This window comes from Fringilla coelebs, assembly GCF_963513975.1.
Source record: "Fringilla coelebs genome assembly, chromosome: 3".
Taxonomy (NCBI): domain Eukaryota; kingdom Metazoa; phylum Chordata; class Aves; order Passeriformes; family Fringillidae; genus Fringilla; species Fringilla coelebs.
The window spans coordinates 77,322,452-77,344,818 of NC_140030.1; the positions used below are offsets into that span (position 1 = coordinate 77,322,452).

At 36.4% G+C, this 22,367-nt stretch overlaps 1 protein-coding gene across 1 annotated transcript in view; it reads left to right on the top strand.

Annotated features, from left to right (window-relative positions):
- PRKN (parkin RBR E3 ubiquitin protein ligase) overlaps positions 1-22,367 on the top strand; it is a 679,650-nt gene that overhangs the window by 296,318 nt on the left and 360,965 nt on the right. Inside the window, exon 5 of the mRNA XM_084202932.1 lies at positions 6,198-6,281. Within this exon, the coding sequence (XP_084059058.1) occupies positions 6,198-6,281 (84 nt within the window). The remainder of the gene's footprint in view (positions 1-6,197; positions 6,282-22,367) is intronic.

Sequence of the window (22,367 nt, forward strand, 5' to 3'; positions counted from 1 at the left end):
TTTTAGCTTGAAGCCATTCCCCCTTGTCCTGTCACTACATGCTCTTGTAAAAAGTCCCCATCCATCTTTTCTGTAAGTTCCCTTAAGGTGGCAAAAGGCTGTATTTAGATCACCCATAAGTCTTCACTTCTCCAGCCTGAAAAAACTCTAATTCTTTAAGTTTTTTCTCATAGGAGAGATGCATGCTTACTATTACGATATGTCATGGTTCCTGCTATGTCTGGGAAGCAGAGTTGTCCACCTGTTCTGGCACTGGAAGCAGTGAATTGTGGTAACTTGGTGTGGACATTGCTGTTACAGTGACAAAAATGAAATAAATTTTATTAGTAAGCCTTGTATTTTAGGAGATTTTTTTTCTGTCTTACTGTCTCAAGATCCTGAAATCATGCTGAGGTTCCATATACAATGTCTAGCTCTTCAAATACTCTCACGCAGACAAGTCAGTAGCCATAACTTTGCAGAGAAGCCTGAATGTTTGCATGATTTGCATCAGATTTAGCACTTCTCCTGCGTCCCGAATGCTGATTTTTAAATTCCCTCAAGACCTGAAATTATTTCTTACATAGCTTTAAAAATCCTTCTGCATTAATAGTTTTTCCTTGGTTGGGTCATTTGCTCAACATTTTAATGATTTATGTTTCTTATGTAGATAGTAGAAGGTACAAAGCTTCTGTGTTTTAATGATATTCTGCTGCATATTGTTCACTAGAGGGGAATATAAAGTGGGGAAAATACAAAGTATTGAATACATGGATAGTTTCCAGCCTTTTAAGTGATTCAGAGTCTTTGATGAATCACTGGTTTCTATTGCTGACCTCTGCTTCTGACCTTTCCCTGACTTCACAGGTCAACAGTTCTGTCAGCAACCATGTTTTGAATAATTTGTCATCCAAGATCTCTAGATGGTATTTCTGGTTTGGGGGATTTTTTTAAAGTTTTTTTTTTTTTTTTTTTTTTTTTTTTGAGAGGTTTCTGATGAAAATTTAGTTTTGGTTCTGCAATAAAAAACTGGACTACAGCATAAAGGGATGCTGAGAGTAGAGTGTACTGTACTGCCCCCTGTACTGGGCATCAGTATGATATACTACTGGAATATACATAGACTTCCAGTACATTGAAAAAGCATCTCAGCCCCTGCTCTTCATATGTTGCATAGGAGTTTCACTTCAAGCTTAATATACCATTCAGCAACTTTTTTTCCTGCCTTGCCCCTCAAAAAGGAAAGGAACAACTGCCGTATGCTAAAGGCAGAGAAATTTCCATACCTGCTTATTTGGGAAATACTCAAGTACATTTGGTATGACTTTTTCTATTCAGTGATGTTCTTTCTATTTCTTTCTTTATTCTGTCATTTTCCCACTTATACACCGGAAAAGCCTTCTCTGATGTGTTTATTTTAATGCACAGCTTCCTCTGTGAGCCATTTGGCTGGGTACAAGAGGGGCAGTTGCTTTAATCTTGCAATCAGAAGGCTTTGTTCCTCTCACAGTATGTTCTTGATTAATGCGAACTAATAATTACAAACACTAGAGCCTGCAGTGTTATAACACCACAAGTGATTGGCTAGCCTGCAGGTTGACAAGCTTTTCTTAGACTCAAGAAAGAACGATACAAAAATTGCATTTCAAAGTGTTTATCTTGCCAGAATTCCTAATTGTGTTTTGACGCAATTGTAGCAATGACATTTAGTAGTACTGTCGCTACAGAAACATTAACATTTTGAATGTGCAGTGTTTTTCAAGGACAAATGTCTTTTCTTCTATTTTTGTTTTGAAGGTGGAAAACTAAAACTTTCAAGCACGCTAAATCTTTTGAAAGTGCGTTAGACTAGCATTAATAATGAAATATGGCCATGAAGAATGCCAAGAACAGATGTGGAAAAGGAGATTTTTCCTCTTACTAATTTGGAAAATGAGGTGTGGAATAGGGGCTCTCTGGTTGATTGGGGTTTATTGTTTTATTACTTTTTTTCTCTCCACTCATCAATGCTAAACAGGCTGAAACCCATTATATTCTGTCAGTCTACAATTCCTGCTGGATCAATGCCATCTTGTGCCTTAAGAACTTGATGTAATTTTTGCTAAAACAGAAGGAAAAGAAACCACTGTTGACTTAAAGCTGGGTTTGGTTAACGTTGCCAAAAGAGTTAAATGCATCTGACTTTTTTACAGGTCTTATGTCCACCATAAGAGTTAAAGAGGTGATGAATATTGTGGGGGTTTTCATGAAGGGAAAAATAGGAAGTTCTTAGCTACAGTGTGAGTGAACAGTTGATAGTTGCTGCTAATGTGGAACTGTGCTCCTAGTTCCCTGTGTATATGATCTAACATGCTTTTAGTAAATGACAACATTTTTATTTCAAGTAGTGAGGTGCTTTGTGTGCAAAGTAGTCTTGTGTGCTTGAGAAACGTCATGAGGAAATGATTGCAGAGACAGAGAGCATTGCAAGTTCATATCAAGCCATGTAGTACATTAGCTTTCTATTGGAAATAAGAACTTAAAGGTGACTGCAAACTTCCTATTATTATTGTTACTGTTAATTAATAAAATGCATTTTCATACTAAGCATATTTGGACTTGATATAGTGCTTCTTGTAGTGGTTAATTCTAATGGTAGTCAACATTGCATCAATTCATCCCTTTTTGGTTTCTTTTAAAAAGGCATTTTTCTGGAACCTCAACCTTATAAATGATCCTGTGGATATTTTGGGGTTTTTTCCTGGCTTGAGAATTAATATACCTTCTTACCTTTTTGTGACTATATACCCAGATCTGAAAACTAATATATATTTGGGAAGTTTTCACCTGAAATAACTTTAGTGAAGTAAAACATCAATTTGTCTAAGAAGTTTAGTTTTAAATATTTTGTTCTTAAAAAATAAAGATAATTAGTACCAGAGTTGATAGCATACCTGTGGAACTGCTTCTAGACACTGGCTTAAATTAACTTGGTGTGCATCTTGGTGTGACTATTTTTTGTGTATATGCTGGTGTAGCATCATTAACTTTGAGATTCTCCTATTAATCACACAGGGATGAGGAAACAGGAAAAATCATTGCCCCATGTTACCAGTACCAGATTAAAAAAAAATTATAAAAAATTTAAAAGGCTTTTCATGGGATTTTAGTGAATATTTTTCTGGGTTTTTTTATTAAATGAGTGTTCTCCCCTATCCCCATCCCTTCTTAGATCCAAGTTTTATAAAGCACACTCGTTTACTCGTTTCTGATTTCTTATCCTTTTTTTTTTTTTTTAGTATCCTCTTCCCAAATGGAAATCATGTTAAGGATTAACCAAAGCTAAAAAAAACCTATTGAATTCCTCAAGTTTGGAAAAAAAGTATTTTAATAAAAGTGTGTAATAAATATGAGTATGATCGAAGAGGTATAGGTGTTAATCAAACATTAATGTGTTAGTCTTAGTTGTCTCTATCAAGTCAGTGAGTTAGATGTCATCCTTATGAATTAAAGTTCCAGCCCTCACAAGGCGAAAAAATATGACTCCCTATAACAACTGTGTGACCCGATAATGACAGCAAGCAAAAGTTTGAACGTGGAAGAAAAACTGTCATAATGGGATATTTAAATTACTTTAATGTAAATTGTGTAAGTATTATGTCAAATCACTATCCCAAGAGTAAACTTCTGGATGCTATCAGCTTATGTTATGGAAAAGTTGATCAAAGAACTGCCAAGAGAAGGAGGACTTGGTTTATAATGTTACTAATGAAGATCAGGTCTTTAACAGTGATAACTAAACTACTAGAAAGCAAAAAAAAAAATTATTCCTGCGCTTCAAATAATACAATTTGGTGGGCAAAACTGCTGAAGTATCTAACCTGCAAACAGCAGAAAAAACTGTTGCTGAGTCCATTTAAGCTATAACAGGAGCAGAAGGTCCATTAGGTGATTGCCATAGACTTGGAGCGAGGTATATAGCTGGTACATCCTTGGAAGCAAGCAGATAGGTTTGGTATGGGAGAACTTAGCAAGTACCTGCTAGAAGCCTCTCTGTGGAACTTGGGATGCACATTACAACTGCTGTTGAAATGGCAGTTGAAATTTAATATATATCACTATTAAGGCATTTGCACTGGGGGAAAAAACCCTCCAGATTTATAATATATGTTAAATGGATTTTGACATATTTTATAAGTAGCAATGAGATCTAGGAGCTCTGATAAATAACTCCACCAAAATACTGCCTTGGTGCTTAGTAACCATCAGCAAAGTAAATTCCATTTTAATAAGTATTTAGGAGGACTTGAACAAATTTGTAGACATCATCTTCCTATTCACTGATCCAACACATAAGTTGTGTACTGTGTGATGTTCATTATATTCCTAAATGATAGAGTTGAAAGAGCTACTAAAAGATAAAAAGTAAAATATAAGGAACAGTATCTATATGAGGGATGGGAAGGTAGATTACTTTCTTCCCTGAAAAGTAAACTGCTGTGGAAGGAATGTTAGAGACCTGTTCAATCTTTGGTGGAATGGTGAAAAATAAATAAATGGGGGGCATCAAATAAAAGTTTTTATCAACTGAGCTGAAAGCAATTAAAAGAAGGTAGTTCTTTGTGCAGCATCTCAAGGTGGTCTTACTGTTCTTCCTGCAAATTTTCTGGAATGCTAAAACTTAATGAGAGGTCAAAATTCACTGGAACAATTGGTGGCAAACTTTATTTTTGAAGTATTTTAAATCATTAAATCAAGGTAGTGCCCCCTCCCCTCCCAATATCAAGTATTATTACTTTATACTAACTCCACTCCAGTTGTATTCACCCAAGGACTCAAAACTATGATTTGTCACCCCTGGGTCTGCCTGCAATTCAATTTACATGTGTTAAAGCTCTTTTTTTTACCTGTACCAAATGCCAGCACTTCAGCGGGATGACACATGAGAGTGGAGCTCAGAGAAGAGCGAGTTGTTTTACTCAGCTTTCTAGATAGCCTGGATCAACATTTTATAACTAAGTTCACACAACTAAGAGAATTCTAAAATCATTTCAGCTGTGCCCACACAATGCTGAAGTGCCTGATACAGAATTAAAAGGAATTGGATCTAGATGTGACACTGGATTACTTTGTAATTGAACTATGTTTTAAGTACGCACTAATTTCGCTAATGTGGTCAGTGTCTTGACTGCCATAATTTATCCTCTGGATGAAGATTTTCTGCTATTTCCTGGGCACTGTTTCTATCCCAAACACTGAGTAATCCAACTACCAAATGTTTTCATTTTTTATACCTTAGTTGTTTGTTTCTACTATGTATGTGGATACCTGTAAACTTCAAATCCATTGCTCAGATCCATTTTGTTGTCTGTTAATTAAATATTAATTAGCGTAAAATTAATATAAAAAGAGAAAGCATACAAGTGTCAATAGTTTGTGATGCAAAATATTTTTATAAGTGTTCTGATATGTGGTGTATATATATATAAATTTTCTTCTTTGATAGATCATCCTGTTAATCATATTATTTTGCAGTTCTGAAATATTGATGATTTGCAATCCTTATTTTTTTCTGATTGGTAATATAATCATAAATGAACTGTGTATATTCAAAAAGTCACTGTAAAGTTTGATAAGGATTTTTTTGTCTGTTTCTGGGTTTTATATTGTTTTGTTGTGGGGGATTTTTAACTTTCTTTAATAATGACTGATAAATATTGACGTTAATGTAAATATCCAGAAATCTAATAACAATTCTCACTTAATATTTTCATTATGTTGTATTACAGTTAAGTAAAGGCTTTTTCTACCGCCAATAAATTTTATTTACAGTTTTTCTAATTGTCTATTCTACTTCCAACTCTTATCTTTTTTCCCTTTTCCCCTTAGTCAGCTGCAGGCTCATGTGTAAACAGTGTTAAACCAGACAATGAGGCTTTGTAGCTTTTTAATTGTGATTAACTCAGTACCTGTCTTTAGCTGAGAAAATGTAACCTACTAATGATGCCTGTTCACAGCACTGTCCTTAGGGTGGAGGGACCACATGTCCTGTTTGTGACTGGACTTTACTGGTGAATATTGTTATATAATCTAAATGATCTCTCAGTGTAATCATGATAAGACTGTCTAGCTACAATCTAAAAGAAACAAGAGTGGGAAAAGCAGCAACAAAACCAAGTTTGATATATTTATTTATGAAGTAAATGATAATCTTTGTATGCTTTGGTTTTATTTTGAAGGGCCCATCTTGCTGGGATGATGTGCTAATTCCCAACAGAATAGGAGGTGTTTGCCAGTCCCAAGGGTGCGATGGAAATGTAGCGGTAAGATTTTGTCATGTTTCTCCAAGTACTGTGGCACTCATAAAATAGTCCTTTGTAACTATGCTAACCATGTTAGAATTTCAGTAATGACTGAAGAGACAGCTATGGTACATTTCAATAGAGCTGTTCAGCATTAGATAATTAACCTCTGATGTCTTGCAAAAGGGAGGAACTTTGGTCAGATGCTATTTGGAATGAAGGAGGAAATAAAATTATTTCATTTTTTGCACTGAAGTATAACTCTTTGATTTTCAATTATGCAAAGGTTAAATTTGGGATGTAATAATTAAATGTTTCTGTCATTTTATTTTATGATTGCTATGTTTTTGTTTATGTTTTGTTTTTGTTATATATTTGTTTTATAATTGTTATGTATACCTTTGCCTTAAAAGCTTCAAATTTCCATGTCATATTGCACATCAGAACTTGCATATTGGGCTTTGTCCACAGGAGTACATTTTTCATACTGATCATTTCCAGTTTCTCTCCCACATCTTGTTGTTTCCTCTGTTTCTTAAAGTGACATTAACTAAAAGACCGAGTATGAAGGAACATAGGTTTATCAAATTATTAATAAAGATTTTTCAAAACATTGTTTATGTATACTTGTATCTTCATATGTATTAGATATTTATAGCATCTAATATTAAAGTCTTAGATGTAATTCCTTCTCAGGAAAAAGCTTAGTTTAAGTCTTCCTTCAGGACAGAGGTTTTAAAGGTAAACTTGAATTTCCTACATATGAAAAGATTCTATTCATCAATGATTTGCAGATTGGAGCTACACAAACTGCTTTTTCCAGAGCTGCTCACCTGCTCTGGTGTAACTTTGTCTTCTCTAGCAAGACAGTTGTGAAGTGGTGTGTCCTTACAGTTCCATAGGTGTCTCCTGCTTGGCCGCAATTGGTGCCAGAAAATATTTTTATTTTACTTTAGATACCAAATGGTTGCTTTAATAGCATGGGATGTATGGCTGAGTCCATGTGCAGCCAACAGAAACTGAGGCCTGACAGCCTTTGGTCTTCTGCTTCTTCATGTGCACCTTGTAGCAGTGCTTGAGCCACCCAGGAATCACTCCTGTCCTGGGCTGGAAGGGCTCCACAAAGACCTTGAAAGTGGCAGGTGTTAGACATTCAAATGCTATTCTCTGGGCAGCACAATTCCCAGTTTTGTCACCAATTGGCAGAATATACCTGACTGACTTGCACCTGCCAACTAACAGCTTTTGTTACTCACTGCATTTGTGGAAAAGGTAGTGAAATAATGACACTTTTGGCAACCCTGCCTCCTGAACTACAACCCATTCCCTCATTGAATCAGTTCTTATTTTTTAAAAGTAGAAAATGAAACAGAATGCCATATTTGTGGAGAGAGAAGAAAAAAAAAAAATCACTGACCATAATATTAAATCTAAGGCAGTGGCAAACAACCAATACACAGTCAACTAAGCCCCATGACTCCAGTTACTGTCAACTCCTCTGGCAAGCTGCATACTTAGCAGAGCCAAGGATCAGTGTTATCTTCCAGTAAGGCAGCACTGAACAAATTTCAGAAGACACCCTATATTAGACAGACATGTTGCTAATGCAGCTTGAGACAACCTGGACTACAGGCATGAGTCTGTTATTTCCAAACTGACAGGTTTTCCCTTTATCAGCGACAAACCACTCTATCCAATAGTGTTAGAACTGAACCAGACTGAGGTGCAAGAACACTCCTGATTTTTATGATTTTTCAACCAGAATTTCCAGCAATATCAATCTAGTCAAGAAAAAGTAAGCACTTGAGTGCATTTAATTCTTTTTTTACCTAACTATCCAGTAGATAAGTAACCCTGATCAAATATTTGAATTGATGGCTTGTTGAGATCCTCTGGTTGCTGAAAGGCATCTTTCTTGTGTTTTGGGTTGGTTTGTTTTTCTTTGGCCTCAATCCCTGTGAAAACACATCTTTACTTTCTGGGAAATCTTCCATTTCAAAGGCTTAAATCACTAAGATTTTTGTTCTGTGTCTTGCTCCAAGTGTGAAATAATGGAGATCCTACAGATGTGTTTCCAAGGATTTGCTGTTCTTTTCTGCTCTGGTAAAACAGACTAACTGTTTGGAACAGAATGAAAATAACCTTAACTAAATCATGGGTTAAAACCTCTAGGCTTTTCTTGCCTGTTACAATTTTTGGAAGATTAAGTCACGTTTTATCATTAACTATTCATTTTTGCATTGTTATGACAAAGTTTGTGGAGTTATGTTTCTTAAATAGCTCCACAGTGTATGTGCTTCTTTACCATGATGTGCAGCAAAGCTTCAAGGCTGTTGCTTGTAAGTTACCAACAAACTGCAAATACTTCTGTTTAAGGGGAAAAAAAATTCCTCCATTATTTCTCCCCCAAGGCGTGGTTCAGTTAAAAATTGATTTTTTGTCAATTTTCAGTTTTTGTAAGCACCAATTTGCAACATAAAAAACCACAAGGTAATGTGTTTTCCCCCAAAATACTAGTTTGCATTTATTTTGGTATGAAATTAGTCTCTTGAGAGATTGACAGACTTTAATTCTTTTGGTTGCAAAAACGTAAATAAAATAATTGACTATATGAGAAAATAATGAAATCAAATTTCATTTCAGTTAAATAAAATTTCTAATGATTTGTGGAAGATATAATGATTATCCTAATGTTAAGTGCACTGTGATTCAATATGTGCTACAATGTGCTCCCAGGCAGAGGTCACTGTGGGGTTTTTCACATTAATTACAGTCTATCAAAATCAGTCTGAACTTCTACAACCTCAAAGAAATAAAGCTCCTGTGAACACTTATGTTGCTGCAATTGTAGAAAAGCCACTTTTATAACAAACTTTAATTATAATAATTTGAAAATGGATGAGTCAACTTTAGCTGTTTTAAATGCAGATTTAAATCAGTCTTTCAAACTGTTTCACAGGTTAGGACCATTCATTAAATGAAAGAGAACCTTGTACTTTTGGTGTCTGTCTCAAAACACTTTCAGCCGGAAATACTGTATGTAGCTGTGCAGGTGTGCTTGGAAACAGGTGTGGTTCTATGAACTTACAGATGCTCTTCTTATATGAGCATTTTTGTTACTGCCTAGAACAGAATTATTTAGGTTGGAAAAATCCTTTAAGATAATCAAGTCCAGCTGTTAGTCTAGCATTGCCAAGCCCACCACTAAAACAGGTCCCAAGGGTATTTCTGATATAATTTTTGAGGATTCATGCTCATCTTTACAAGTGACCAGAATACATGTAATACTAAACTTTTTATTTAGCCTTTCCTTATTCAAATGAAATATTACTGAAGGAGTGTTCTTGTTAGACTTTTAGAGCTCTCTGTCTTTCAGACAGAATATTTTCTGTTTATCATCCATTGAAGTGAATTTTTGATTAAGGACTTTTTCTACTTCTGTATGTAAAAATGCTACTATATTTGCTTTCTCATGTAGGCTCATGCTTTTTAAAAGTCATCAAGAACCACAGAAATAATGTGTCTTTTCATGGTGAGACAGAGCTTAATACCACCATAAACCACTGAAGTGGTGATTTCATAGGAATCAGCTCCACGTTAGTTCCTCATTCCAGTGAATATGCATCAGTTTCTGAAAGACATTTCCATGTCCCCAGGGCAAAATGTAAGGGAAACCTTTTTGAACTTTAGAAACCTGTGGAAAAAGTATTAATGTTCTGCATGTGTTCTTGGGTTTCTCATTTGATGTGCAAAAAAGGGTTGCTGTAGACTTGAAAATCTCAGAAATAATGAAAGGGTTAAAGAGGATTATAGGTCAGATATGGCTTAAACTATTGGGAATAGGAAAAATGAAAATCACTGTAATAGAAATATAAATGTACTTCTCTTCCCGTCTGATATATATCACTACTGTTACCTTGAATTCTTTGTTTTTGATGAAGACTGCATCAGCTGTCATCATAACTGAATAGCATATTTATCTCTGCTCCAGTTACTGAAACATGCTAGGATTCAACAAAGCATTTCTAAAAGAAGCACCAGGACTTCTGTGAACTTTTGGAACTATTTCTAAGTACTGGATTTTCTTAAAAATCAGTACACCCTTCTTATCAAACTCTATAGTCATCTCCCTTGCCCAAGGCAAAGATTTATATTCCAAGTTTGGTCACTTTTTTTTTTTTTAATGTTTAGTATTGGCCATTATATGTGATTTTGAACAATTCAATTCCACTATACAATAGTCTCACTGTTATAGGGTATGTTTGAGAGCAAAGAGATTGCCCTAGGAAGCATGTTTGTTTTTTAAAATTATGTAGATTTTCTTATTGTTATTACCATTCTTATTGTGTGATTTTTGAATCTTGCAATTTTATTTTTACTGTATTGAAATTTTTAAACACTTCTCATCTTTTTCCTTCCCTGTTTGTTCATTGTCATTAGGTTTGGCACTGAGAACAGCAATATTATGTGTTCCTTTCATAGTCTGTTCCACAGGGAACCTGTGCTCATCTGAAATAGTTTGGACTAATAAATCAAGGGAACAGTGTTCAGCTTGTATGCTTTAAATACACAGCTTACCAAATGATTTTTTTTCTTTCAAGTGTCTAAAGCTATTCTTTTCAAACATCACTGTTCAGATGAAATATGTTTCATTTTTCATCTCATTTTGCTTTGATTAGCTCAGACCTCCGTTTCAGCTAACAGAAAAAAATCCTGTAGCAGTTAGTCTCATGAGCAAAGTAGTAAATTTAATTATGTTATCAAAATATGAATATAGCTAAGTACTATCATATCATTATAGGATCTGCTACATTGCTATATTATTGTTAGAGGTACTATGTCTGTCCATCCCTGGAGCCATTATAATATTTTCAATGTCATAATATTACTATGACTAATTTTTAAAATTCTGGAATGTTTCTTAATACCAAAAAGCCTCTTGACTTAGCATTTTTAATTTTTTTCAGTGCTATGTTAGTTGGCCTTATGCTGAAGAGAGTGGTCCAGATAATATATGCTATTAAAAAAGATCCCAATGAGTATGATGGAGTAGGAGTGCTAACTAAAATACCAGATAATCTTACTTCAGAAATATTAAATCAATAAAAGGGTTCTTTTCACAGAATGATTTAAGTTGGAAAAGACTTCCAAATCATTCAGTCTAACTTTGACCAATCACTGCCTTGTCAACTAGGCCATAGCATTAAGTGCCACAACAGCCTGTTCCAATGCTTAACAACCTTTTCCATGAAGGAATTCTTCCCAATGTCTGACTTGAGCTGCCTCTGGCACAGCTTCCCTTGTCCTGTAACCAGTTGCCTGGGAGAAGAGGCTGACCCTCCACGTGGCTTCAACATCCTTTCAGGGAATTGTAGAGAGATTGCAGTTACCTCAAGCCTTTTTTTCAGGCTGAACAATCTCAGTTCCCTCAGCCATTGTGGCACCTTCTTTATTCAGTCTCCATAGAATTCTGTGTGGCCTTGGTTGGAAAGCGCTGTTCATCTCGTTCCAACCCCCTCACTGTGAGCAGGGACACCTTCCACCAGACCAGGTTGCTCAAAGCCTCATCCAGTCTGGCCTTGAACGCTTCTAGAGATGGGATATCCACAGATTCTTCAACCTGTGCCAGTTCCTCACCACCCTCAGAGTGGAGAATTTGTTCCTAATTTCTAATCTAAACCTATGTTCTCTGAGTTTAAGTGTTCTGTCACTACATTCCCTTGGGCAAAGTCTCTTTTCAGCCTTCTTGTAGGCTGCCTTCACAAGCTGGAAGGCTGCTCTAATGTCACCCCAGTGCCTTCTCTTCTCCAGGCTGAACAAATTTCTTAGCTTGTCTTCATAGGAGAGGTGCTGATCATCTTACTGACTCTGCCCTGGATCTGCTCCAACAGGTCCATGACCTTCCTGTTCTGGGGTCCTGTGCAGTGCTCCAAGTGGGGTATCACAAAGGCAGAGTAGAGGGGGAGAATCTTCTTTTTTATGCTGCTTTGGATGCAGCCCAGGATAGAGGTGGCTTTCTGGACTGTGAGCACACACTGCCAGGTTATCTTTTCACTGCAAAGTCCTCCTCACCAGGGCTCTTCTCAATCCATTCTCCTCCCAGCCTGCGCTTGTACTTGGGGTTGCAAAGTGTAGGATCTTGCACCTGGCCTTGTTGAGCTTAATGAGGTGTGTATGGACCCCCTTTCTCAAGCCTGACCTGTCCCCTCTGGATGGCATCCCTTTCCTCCAGCCTGTCAACAGCATCACGTAATTTGGTGTCACCAGCAAGCTTGCTAAAGGTGTGCTCAATCCCACTGCCTGTGTTGCCAATAAAGATAATAAATAGTGCCAGTGCTAGTGCAAATCTGTGAGGAAAGCCACTCATTGCTGGTCTCCACTTGGGCATTGAGACCTCAAAAACAGCTCTTTGAGTGCAACCATCCAGCCAGCTCCTTATCTGCTGAGTGGTCCATCCATCAGATCCATGCCTCTCTAGTTAAGAGACAAGGATGTTGTGTGTGACAGCATCGAGTGTTCTGCACAGGTCTATGTAGTAGCTCATCAGTTACTCTTCCCTCACCTACCAGCACCGTGGCCTCTTCACAGAAGGCCACCAAGTTTGTCAGGCACAATTTTCTATTAGTGAAGGCATCTATTAGTGTTGACTGTCATCAATCACCTTATTTTCCATGTGCCTTAGCATAGTTTCCAGGAGGATCAACTCCCTAACCCTGCTGGGGGCAGTGGTGTGACTGACTGGCCTGCAGTTCATTTTTTTTCTTTTTAAAAATGGGGGTTGTATTTGCCCTTGTCCAGTCAGTGGGAGCTTCACTGGACTACCATGACTTCTCAAATAAGATGAATAATGGCTTAGGATCTTTATTCACCTTAGGTCCCATGGACTTGTGCAACTTCTGGTTCCTTAAATGGTCTCAAATCTGATATCCCTCAGTGGGTAGTTCTTCATTCTCCCAGTCCTTTCCTTTGCCTTCTGTGATTTGGGTGGGGTGGCTGGAGAATTACCAGTGAAGACAAAAATATTCCTTAACTCCTCATAGTTTTTCATATATGAGAGATACTGTCTTAAGAGGAGATTTATTCAAATACCATACAAGACAAATTTGAGAATCTTTTCTATTTACCAGATTCTCTGGCCATTGCTTTTTCTATTTAAGAACTGTTTTATTATTTTATGCTCAGTACTGTGGCAAGTGAAAGAATTAAAGCATAAATGCATGTTAAATAAACAAGCAGACCAGACCCATTCATGTAGTTTTTCTTTTATATTTTGTGATACAAGGAGGGCAAGCAAAAATTTCAGAGATTTTTTATTTATTTTTAAAGCTGTTTCTCTTCACAAACCTATCCATTCACCAGATGAAATAAAAACATGGCGCAGTAGTAGCGATGCCACCGGTGCAAACCACAAGAGTGATACTCTGCTTGCATGTGTTGATATTCAGCTGTTTAATTAGACTAATTTAACTATGATGTCATCCTGAGGTTTCCAGTTTGGCTGATCACCTACCAAAAATCTCAGTCTTTCCAAGTTGCTGCCTCACTGCACAGAATGACCGTTACTACTTGATTTCTGGCTGTTTTAAAAGGCCATATCACGCTTTTGATCTCAGATGAGCTGTTTATGTGGCTTTGTCAGTGATTTTTAGGTTTCATTGCTCCCACTCCTTTAGATTTTGGGCCATCTGTAATATTTATGAGTAATTACTTTATGCCTTCATCCAGATCATTAAGAAATGTTTTGAATAGCATAGGACTAGGAGATGATCACTGCAAGTCACCTTGAAAAACAGATACTGGATGATTCGCTGTGGGAAATGATATTTTGAAATGTATCAGTTAAATGTCTCTAACATTGGTCTCATAGTGTTCTAGCATCTTAATCAAAATGTCAGTGCCATATCAAATGCTACACATAAATCTGGGTAAATTCCCACATTGCTATGATGATGTTCTGCTAAGTTTATAATCTCATAAAAGTGTCAGGTTAGTTTGATAGAGTTGGGTTACTATAATCCACATTGATTGGCATTAATTACAGATCTCTCTTTTATTAATCAAGCACCATATTAACTATGTATTGTATGTAGGGCTGGTGTCAGGTTACCATGCTGATAATTGCCTAGATTACCTCATACAAAGTTACCCTAAATGATGCCATGATGTGGTTGTGTTCCTGTAAAGCTCTGTATTTTATACCCTCTCTGAATGTGGGTGGGTTTTTTTTAGCCATCGGTGCATTTTCTGAGGAGTAAAAAAGAGATGAATAGTACTGAAAACAACACCTTGGGACTTTGGAATAACCTGTGAAAGTGCTGTGATTGTATTTTGCTGATTTCGGTTAGGCCTTTAAATTGATATACCTAATAGCAAATAGAGAATAAAAATATTTACTTCAAATGCTTGATTACAAAGAAAGACACACAGCAGGTGATTTACCATGGTATTTACACATGGTATTACTGTGGTATTTAAACGTTTTAAACAAAACATTGGTTTTTAATATGTTTTGAGGTTCTTTCCATTCTTCCTCCAAATTATGTAGACTCTATTTTTCTTTTCAGATTCTTCTTTAGGAAACTATAACTAGATTTTTTACAGTTATTCTCAAAGTAACCTCATTCTGGAGTAGATCAATTTTTCCTTTATAAAGAAATTCTATTATTCTACTTCTCAGTTTAGAAAAATCAATGATAGGTGAAATACTGAATTATAAAATAGAATTAATTCTATACAGGGACAGAAAGCTAAATAATTTATCTTGAAATATAAGTTAAAGCTTTAATAATTAAGATCTGTCCTTTTTTTTTTAAAAAAAACGTGAATACTTATTCACTCCTCATCAGTGTAAACACAATATTTCTACAGTATATTGACTGGCTTTTTTGTGGGCCACAGACTGTGTCTGTATCAAAACCCATTACTGGTGCTCATAACAGGTATGAATTAGATCTGTTAATTATATTTATTAATTATATTTTTTCTTTTTTTTCACCATAAAAGTCTTAAAACTGAGACAAGCCAGCTCTTTGCAGCTGTTTTCACATCTCACTAATAATTAAAAATTGCTAATAGTTTTTCTGAGCTGAAATTTTCATGCATGTTCTGGCAAACCCAAAGGAACTCAGTTATTTTTGTTCTGTGCTGAATGGTCTCAGGAAATTTAGCTCATCTTTCCTGTATTTATACCATCATTTTTATTTGCATGTGTGGAAATGCCATAATTTTGTAAGAGATGGAACAAAAAACGTTGACTGTTATAATGCTTTTTTTCAAACAAATCCTCTGCTCTTTTGGATGTCATTCTTCAGTTGTTAACACTGTCAAACAGAGAACAACACCATCACCACCTCTATCTTTGTTGCTTGTTTTGTTTTTGCATCTGTAGTTCCATTCCAGAAAACCTTAGCTTGAAAACATGAGCATTAAGCATGCTTTCAGTGTTTTATTCTGTCTTACATGAGCAATTTATGTGATTGTGCTCAGCTGCTCAGTTCTCATTGCCCTTCACCACTGCCTTTAAAAAATAAGCAGTTGTTTTGAACAGAACTTGGCATTTTCATCAATGATAGAGCTCTTGAAAAATTCTTCAGATAGTGTAGAGGCTTCATCATTTGATGAGAGGCGGTTTCAGGTGAGTTGAAAATTTGTCCTGTAGTAGGAATCAGCAAGACCATTGGAAAGGCTGATAACTGTGTACTAACAAGCCAACAGCTTTTCTTCAATTTGTTCAATGCCCCTGGTTTCACTGAAAAAGTTTTTATAAATTAACATTTCTCTATCCTCCTTGAGACTGGTAGTATCAAGAGCCTGGTGTTAGAGACAGTGAGCAGAGCACAGCTTGTGTTCATCTGACCAAATCCTGGATCATTCTTGTAATAATTCCTTTGACTGTGCTGAAAGGTAGATTTTGTATTTGCAAACCAAAACTGAATGTAAATTCACCTTTAATGTTTTAAAGGTATTTTACTTCTAGAAATGTCTGAAAAACATGCTGATGATGCACTGCAGCAAGGAACTTATTCTGTAGTGATGCTGTGTTGGCTGTCATAAAAACTTAATGTGGTATGATTATAACGTCCTATTTCAGCCTGATGCAGTGTCCTTTTCCTGTTATTGTAATGTTCAAATCAACAACAGGGAGATTCCTCTTTTCCCATTACATAATTAAACTTCAGCACACTCTGCCATGATATAGTGTGGAAGTTGCTATGTGTTCAAAAAGTGACAAACTAATGGAAGAAGAAGCCATTGAGAACTATTAAATGTGAAAAAAAAATCCTTCTGGTTTATGAAGTCTCTGAACAACAAATTAGTGGAGATTAGGAACAGGTTTTTGGTAAATGCTATTTTCAATTTTTTATTGTTTTTACCACGCATTCTAGACATCTAATGTTAATTTCCTACTAGAGACAAGATCTGAGGTTGAATGTACTGCTCTGTGATTTCATGTGGTGAAACGTGTGTAACCAACAGTTCTCTTATGGAAGATGGTTATCATCAGATTGAGATAGGATAAATAAGACCAATATATTTCTTATAATCCATGTAATTTTTTCAATTTACGTTCATCCATCCATCCCAAGTCTTAGCTACACCTAGCATGAACACAATAGGCAATTAGAATTCAAATTCAATGTGTTGTATTCTGCTGCCATGGCAAGGAGGTGTGAGACACTGTTGCTGGCATGTGTTGTTGCCATTAGATGCTCTTGAGCCTGGTAGTGAGAGCAGCATTGCAGTTATTCTATTTTTGTTGGATGTTGACCAAGTCGTTTTCACCTATTATTTGGAGGCCATTACGCCATTCATGTATTTTGTCTATTCAAGTTTTAGGAAACATGTGGGTATTTGGGGACCTGAACAAATTGGGAAGCAGTAATTGAAAACTATGGACCAAACAGAACTACATGAAAACCAAAGAAAGGAACTGAAGAAGACCCAGTAGAGTCAGATCCAAACCCTAACATCATATTTGCTCTGTCGCTTGTTTCACAAATCAGACCCACATTTTCTTTCAAATGAAGCTTGTTTGATACATATTTTTGCATGTACTCTGTCAATGTGTCTAACGTGTTCAGGGACAGTTTTTTGTAATTCAATGGATTTCAGTAACACTTGGAATTTTTTGTTGCTCACTGCACATGACATTTAAACAGTATGTTACTGTCTGCAGCTGTTGCAAATTCAGTGCTGATGATTGAAGCCTTGGATTTCCATTCAAGCATGCAGCATGTTCCTGCAATCATCTCTCAGCAATCTAATCAGATGAAGGTGATTTTGTTAGGGTACAGTATGGTTACAGAGGAGTCTCTCCTCAAATGTCAGGCAGCATTTACAATGCAAGAACACAATTTCTTCATTCACATGTGGCAAGTGCTGTTACTGATTGTTTAATAACTGTGTCAATTTGCAGGCTGACACACTGTGTGAGACATTCTGTTAGATCTAAAAGCTACCGTAAAATTTACCTTGGCATTAAATCTGTTTCCCACCTATAGTTTTCATGCTTAATGTTCTGGTCTGGGATTCTAAAATGTGAAGGCATTAGATTTTGATTAACAATTGTCTACTATATTTTTGGTCTAGCTATCTGTAAGAAATTGTGCCTGTAACTAATTTAGGACCAGTTTGTAAACTTGAATTTATGTTGTCCGCTTCTGTGCGTGCACCTTATGAAATTAGCTGATTTTTTTACAAATCAGAACTGAGTTTAAAATAGGCATGCACTATTTATAGGATGTGCTGGTGTGAGATAATGCAGCCAATGGCATTATTTGTGAGCTTCTCTCACCAGGGGCTGCAAGGTAATTCATATCTGAACTGCTGCAACACATTATGGGCTCTGTCTCGCATGGTTCATGCTAATGTGATGGGTAATTATCAAATAGCTGCTGTCAGAAGTGCCTGAATTCTCATAGTATAGCTACCTAGGGCAAGGCCTAAGGGGTTGTATTCAATTTACAATATGTATCTCTAGCTCAGAGAAGTCAAGTATAAGGAAAATTTATGTTATTTTGAGTATAGAAGGCTTATGTTGTAATAAAAAATGTTTTCTGGATCCTATCTTCTGCCTTATGGCCTAGCTGAGAGACTTAGAATATATACCCAGCTTTAAATATACAAATACTCTGCTGAGGTTAACAACGCTCTATGTTTTAAGCACCTGCCCAATTTGAGACATCAATTTGAATATGTAAATAATTGATTGGATAAACACTTAAAAATCCTTCAGTGAAGGTCTTGCAATTGTCATTAGAAATACTCGGTATTTTGGCCTGTTTTTTGGGAGGATGCTCAGAAGTGAAGTGTTTTCCTTGCTTTAGCACAATGAATGGTTAGAAACATGTGGTTAAAAAAACTCAAGAATTTTTAAGAGCACGTTATCCACAATTTTTGACAGTAAGGATTGCAACAGTTTGCTTTCAAATAGTTGTGAAATACTGTGTTTCGTGGTACTTACATCTCCTGTTCAGTTGTACTGTACATCACAGCAGCTCTTTGGGACTTTGGTAAATGTTTGAGGCATTCCAAAATGAAATCTCTGAGTTTTTCCACTGTGGCACTAAAATGTATGTGGACAAACAAAATGTGTTTATTAATTATTCTTAGAAGCTACAGACGGTTAAACTGCTGCCAGGAAATGAGGGAAAGAATGTTCTAGTGAAAAGTATGTTCTTTCCATTTGATGCATAAACCTGCTTCACTCTCCTGCTACCCCACCATTGCAACATCAGAAATGGCACAGAATTCTTCAAGTTACATCAGTGTGTTTTATAGTCATCTGCTGCACAGAATAAAAGGATATTTCTAGTGCTTATGGACTAATTACTAAGTAACTTTTCACCAAATACTGCTGTTACAGTCCCATTAGGAGGAGCTGTAATTGTGTATATCTCATTCTTTACAAACAAAAATATTAACCCCACATGAATTTGAGCTTTTAAATGGGGAAAAGTAATGAAATTTGCTGTGGAGATACCTATTAAAGGTGCTGTGACTTTTATGTGTATTAGAGGTGGCAACACAAACAAATTGATTTCTGGAATCTTATTCTTAAATACTGGTAGGCAGTAGTGCATTGCTTGCAGGATCACTAACCTGTCAATAAGGATTTGTTGTGATAACTTAATTCTTGTAATTTACAGATTTTGCTGGAACATTTTTATTCTGTGAGAGTCTTTTAACCTTTTTTTTAGCTCAGAGAAACCTGACCTAATAAATTTGTACAGTTTATTTAAACTTTGGTTTAAAGTATGTGTTTTTGTAAGTAACTGTAAGAGTCATAAGCACTCCTTGAAGATATATAGGAATATATATGCAAAGTATGTCAACAAAAGAAGAGCCATGATGGAAAACATTTGACCCATATTATCCTCTCCTCTCACCCCCCCCTCAAAAAAAACCCTAACCACCCCAAAAAAGCATCCACAAGTTAAAGTGGTCAAAATTGCAAGGTTGAAATCTCTTAAAATCAAATAAACCATATACATTAACATAATGTTTGCAACTGTATTTAAAGTAACATTATTTCCTCAGGTTTTTTTTTCAAATTTTAGAGATTATAAAATGTCACATATATCAGATATTGAGTGAATTTTGAATATTTTAGCTAGCATCTTGGAACATGCTTGAATGACTTGTAGAATGGTTTGGGTTGGAAGGGACCTTAAAGATTTTCTAGTTCCAACTTCCTGCCATGAGCAGAGCTACCTTGAAGGCCTGTTTCTCAATTTGGTTTTGAGAAAGCTCCTGTGACTGGCAGAAGATCAGAATGAACAGTGTGGGTTACCTAGGAGAGGGCATACTGTAGCAACAACATTTATTGTTCTGTATTAGGTTTTTTTCTTATTTTTCATGCATCTAGAGAAGGTTAGATTGTTTTTCTTAGCATTAAGATGGACTTGCTGCCTGCCCAGTTTTGGACCATGATAATTTAGGGTGCCTGTCGGGAATCTCAGTTACAGCCTGGTTCAGTGAGAACTGCACAGATGGAACTTTCAGTTTCATGAAAATATTGATGTGTTATATCTGTGGTATCCTATTGTCCATGAATTTCTTTTCTCTTTGCTTATGTTCTTCAAGAGCAAGAGAAATATCCATTGGAAAAATTGCACTCAGTGTTTCTGGTCTCCCAGCTCTCAACAAGGTAAAGCCACAGCCCACATCTTGTTCTTGATAACAGTCCATGCAGGGATCTGAACCAATTTAGTTTGGAGGGAGTGTCTGCTTCTTTGGAATTAATTTCTGTTGAGGGTGGTCTTTTGAGATAAGTTTGCTGCTTGTTTCATGTGGTCCACGGAGAAAAAGGTGCTTTAACCGCTAAGTTACTGCAAAATCACTGTTACCACCATCACTACTGGCTTGTGACTGAGAGCAGTTGTGACTTCTGTGCCTTTTGTCTGAAATAGATCAGAATCACCAATGGGAGCAGCACAGGGGATCTTCTTTAGGACTTAGCCTCTTTTGCAGGTGGCAATCTTGAGTGGATTGTGCCTGGGCTGTGTGGATGTCGTGGGACAGAGAGAAACGGCAAGCCTTTCTCACAGCAGCTTGTGAGAGCTTTCAGGGAGTTGGAAGGATGTGATAACTTGTTAGTATAAACAATCTGCAGGTAGTGTTTTTCTATTTCATCTTTCTGTTCTTCAAAAGAGCAGTAAATGAGATAAAAATTGTTTTTTTCTTTCTCTGAGGTTCAGAGAATGTGAATCCCATAAAATATCCTTGGGAAGTTGTGCCTTGCTTTTCTCTGTGAAGAGAAATATGGCTACAGGGCTGTACTGTCCTGTGTTCCAGTCTCTTGAGTTCAGCACTAATGAAGCATTTGGTGTGTCAGGCTGGATAAAATATTGGCCACATAAGCTAGGTATTTTTGTCTGTAGGAATGCAGTTGCATACCTATCCTGCTTGGAGCTGAGTGAAGACTTCTGTGTGCTCATGAAAAGAGCTAAATACAGGTTTTCTACTTTCTGTATAAATGTGTGTGTTTTCCAAGGTGTTGCTGAGGCAGATCCTATTATGGAATGGAAAACAAGTGACTGGGCAGACTACTTATCATTGTATGGGCTGGACCATCTTTTCTATGGTAGGGCCTCTTTAAGTGGTGAGGGTAATTTCCTCAGACTGGATCATAGTGTGATAGTGGCTAAATAAGAAGTTAAAACTGTGAACGTGTAGAGAAGACAAGGCAAAACCACACCTGATATCCCGCTATAACTTCTCTCTGAAATTTAAAGGACACATTTTTTTATAATTTGCAGGCCTGAACATTAGAATGAAGTGTGTGTTTTACAGACAATTGTAATTCTCATTTTGACTACTAATTGCCCCAGAGGGATTATTTTATGTGATGTACTTGTCCAAGGTCTTCCTACCTCTCTACTACATATTCATGAATATGTAGGCAGTGTGATGGAAAGTTTGTTTCCAAGTTGTGAGCTTGCTGCTATTAAATGAGATAATGTCTGTGCAGAAAGAACAGCAGTGAGGAAACTGAAGGGAGAGGTAAGCAGAGGGCAGTGTTTGGTGGACACTGCTGATTAATTTCTTATGCCATCTATGGGAGAATTTTGGAGCCTGAATAAAGATGTGTCATAAATGTTATAATAGACGTATTATGTTTGCACGAACACAACATTGTGAGACCAAATTTGTGCAGTTGGCTCAGCTACCTCTGCAAGCTCTACCTTGAAAGTGGAGTGAAACAGATCAGTATTTCTGTGTCTGGCTCTGCCACCACACACCTTTAAGTCAGGGTCAGCTTGCAATCCATGTACTCACAACCTTGGGGACTCAACATGGTGTCTTTGAAATTCTGTGACTAAGACAATGCATGTAGACAATTGTTTTTGTTTAATGTCTTTAGTAATGTGTCCTTTTTTATTTTTCTGGTATCCCATTACAAGACAATGATTTTAGTCATGCATCTGTATCTTTCAAATTTTCCCTTCTCCTTACATAAGATTGAAGTAAAAATGTTTAGTAATAAACACATTTAAAAGTTGTGGGAACTCTTTTCTTTTGTTTGTCTTAAATAGATTTTTAAGGTAATTTTCAACTGGGAACTTTTACTGTTTTAGTTTGTAAGACAGATTTTACAATAAAAAT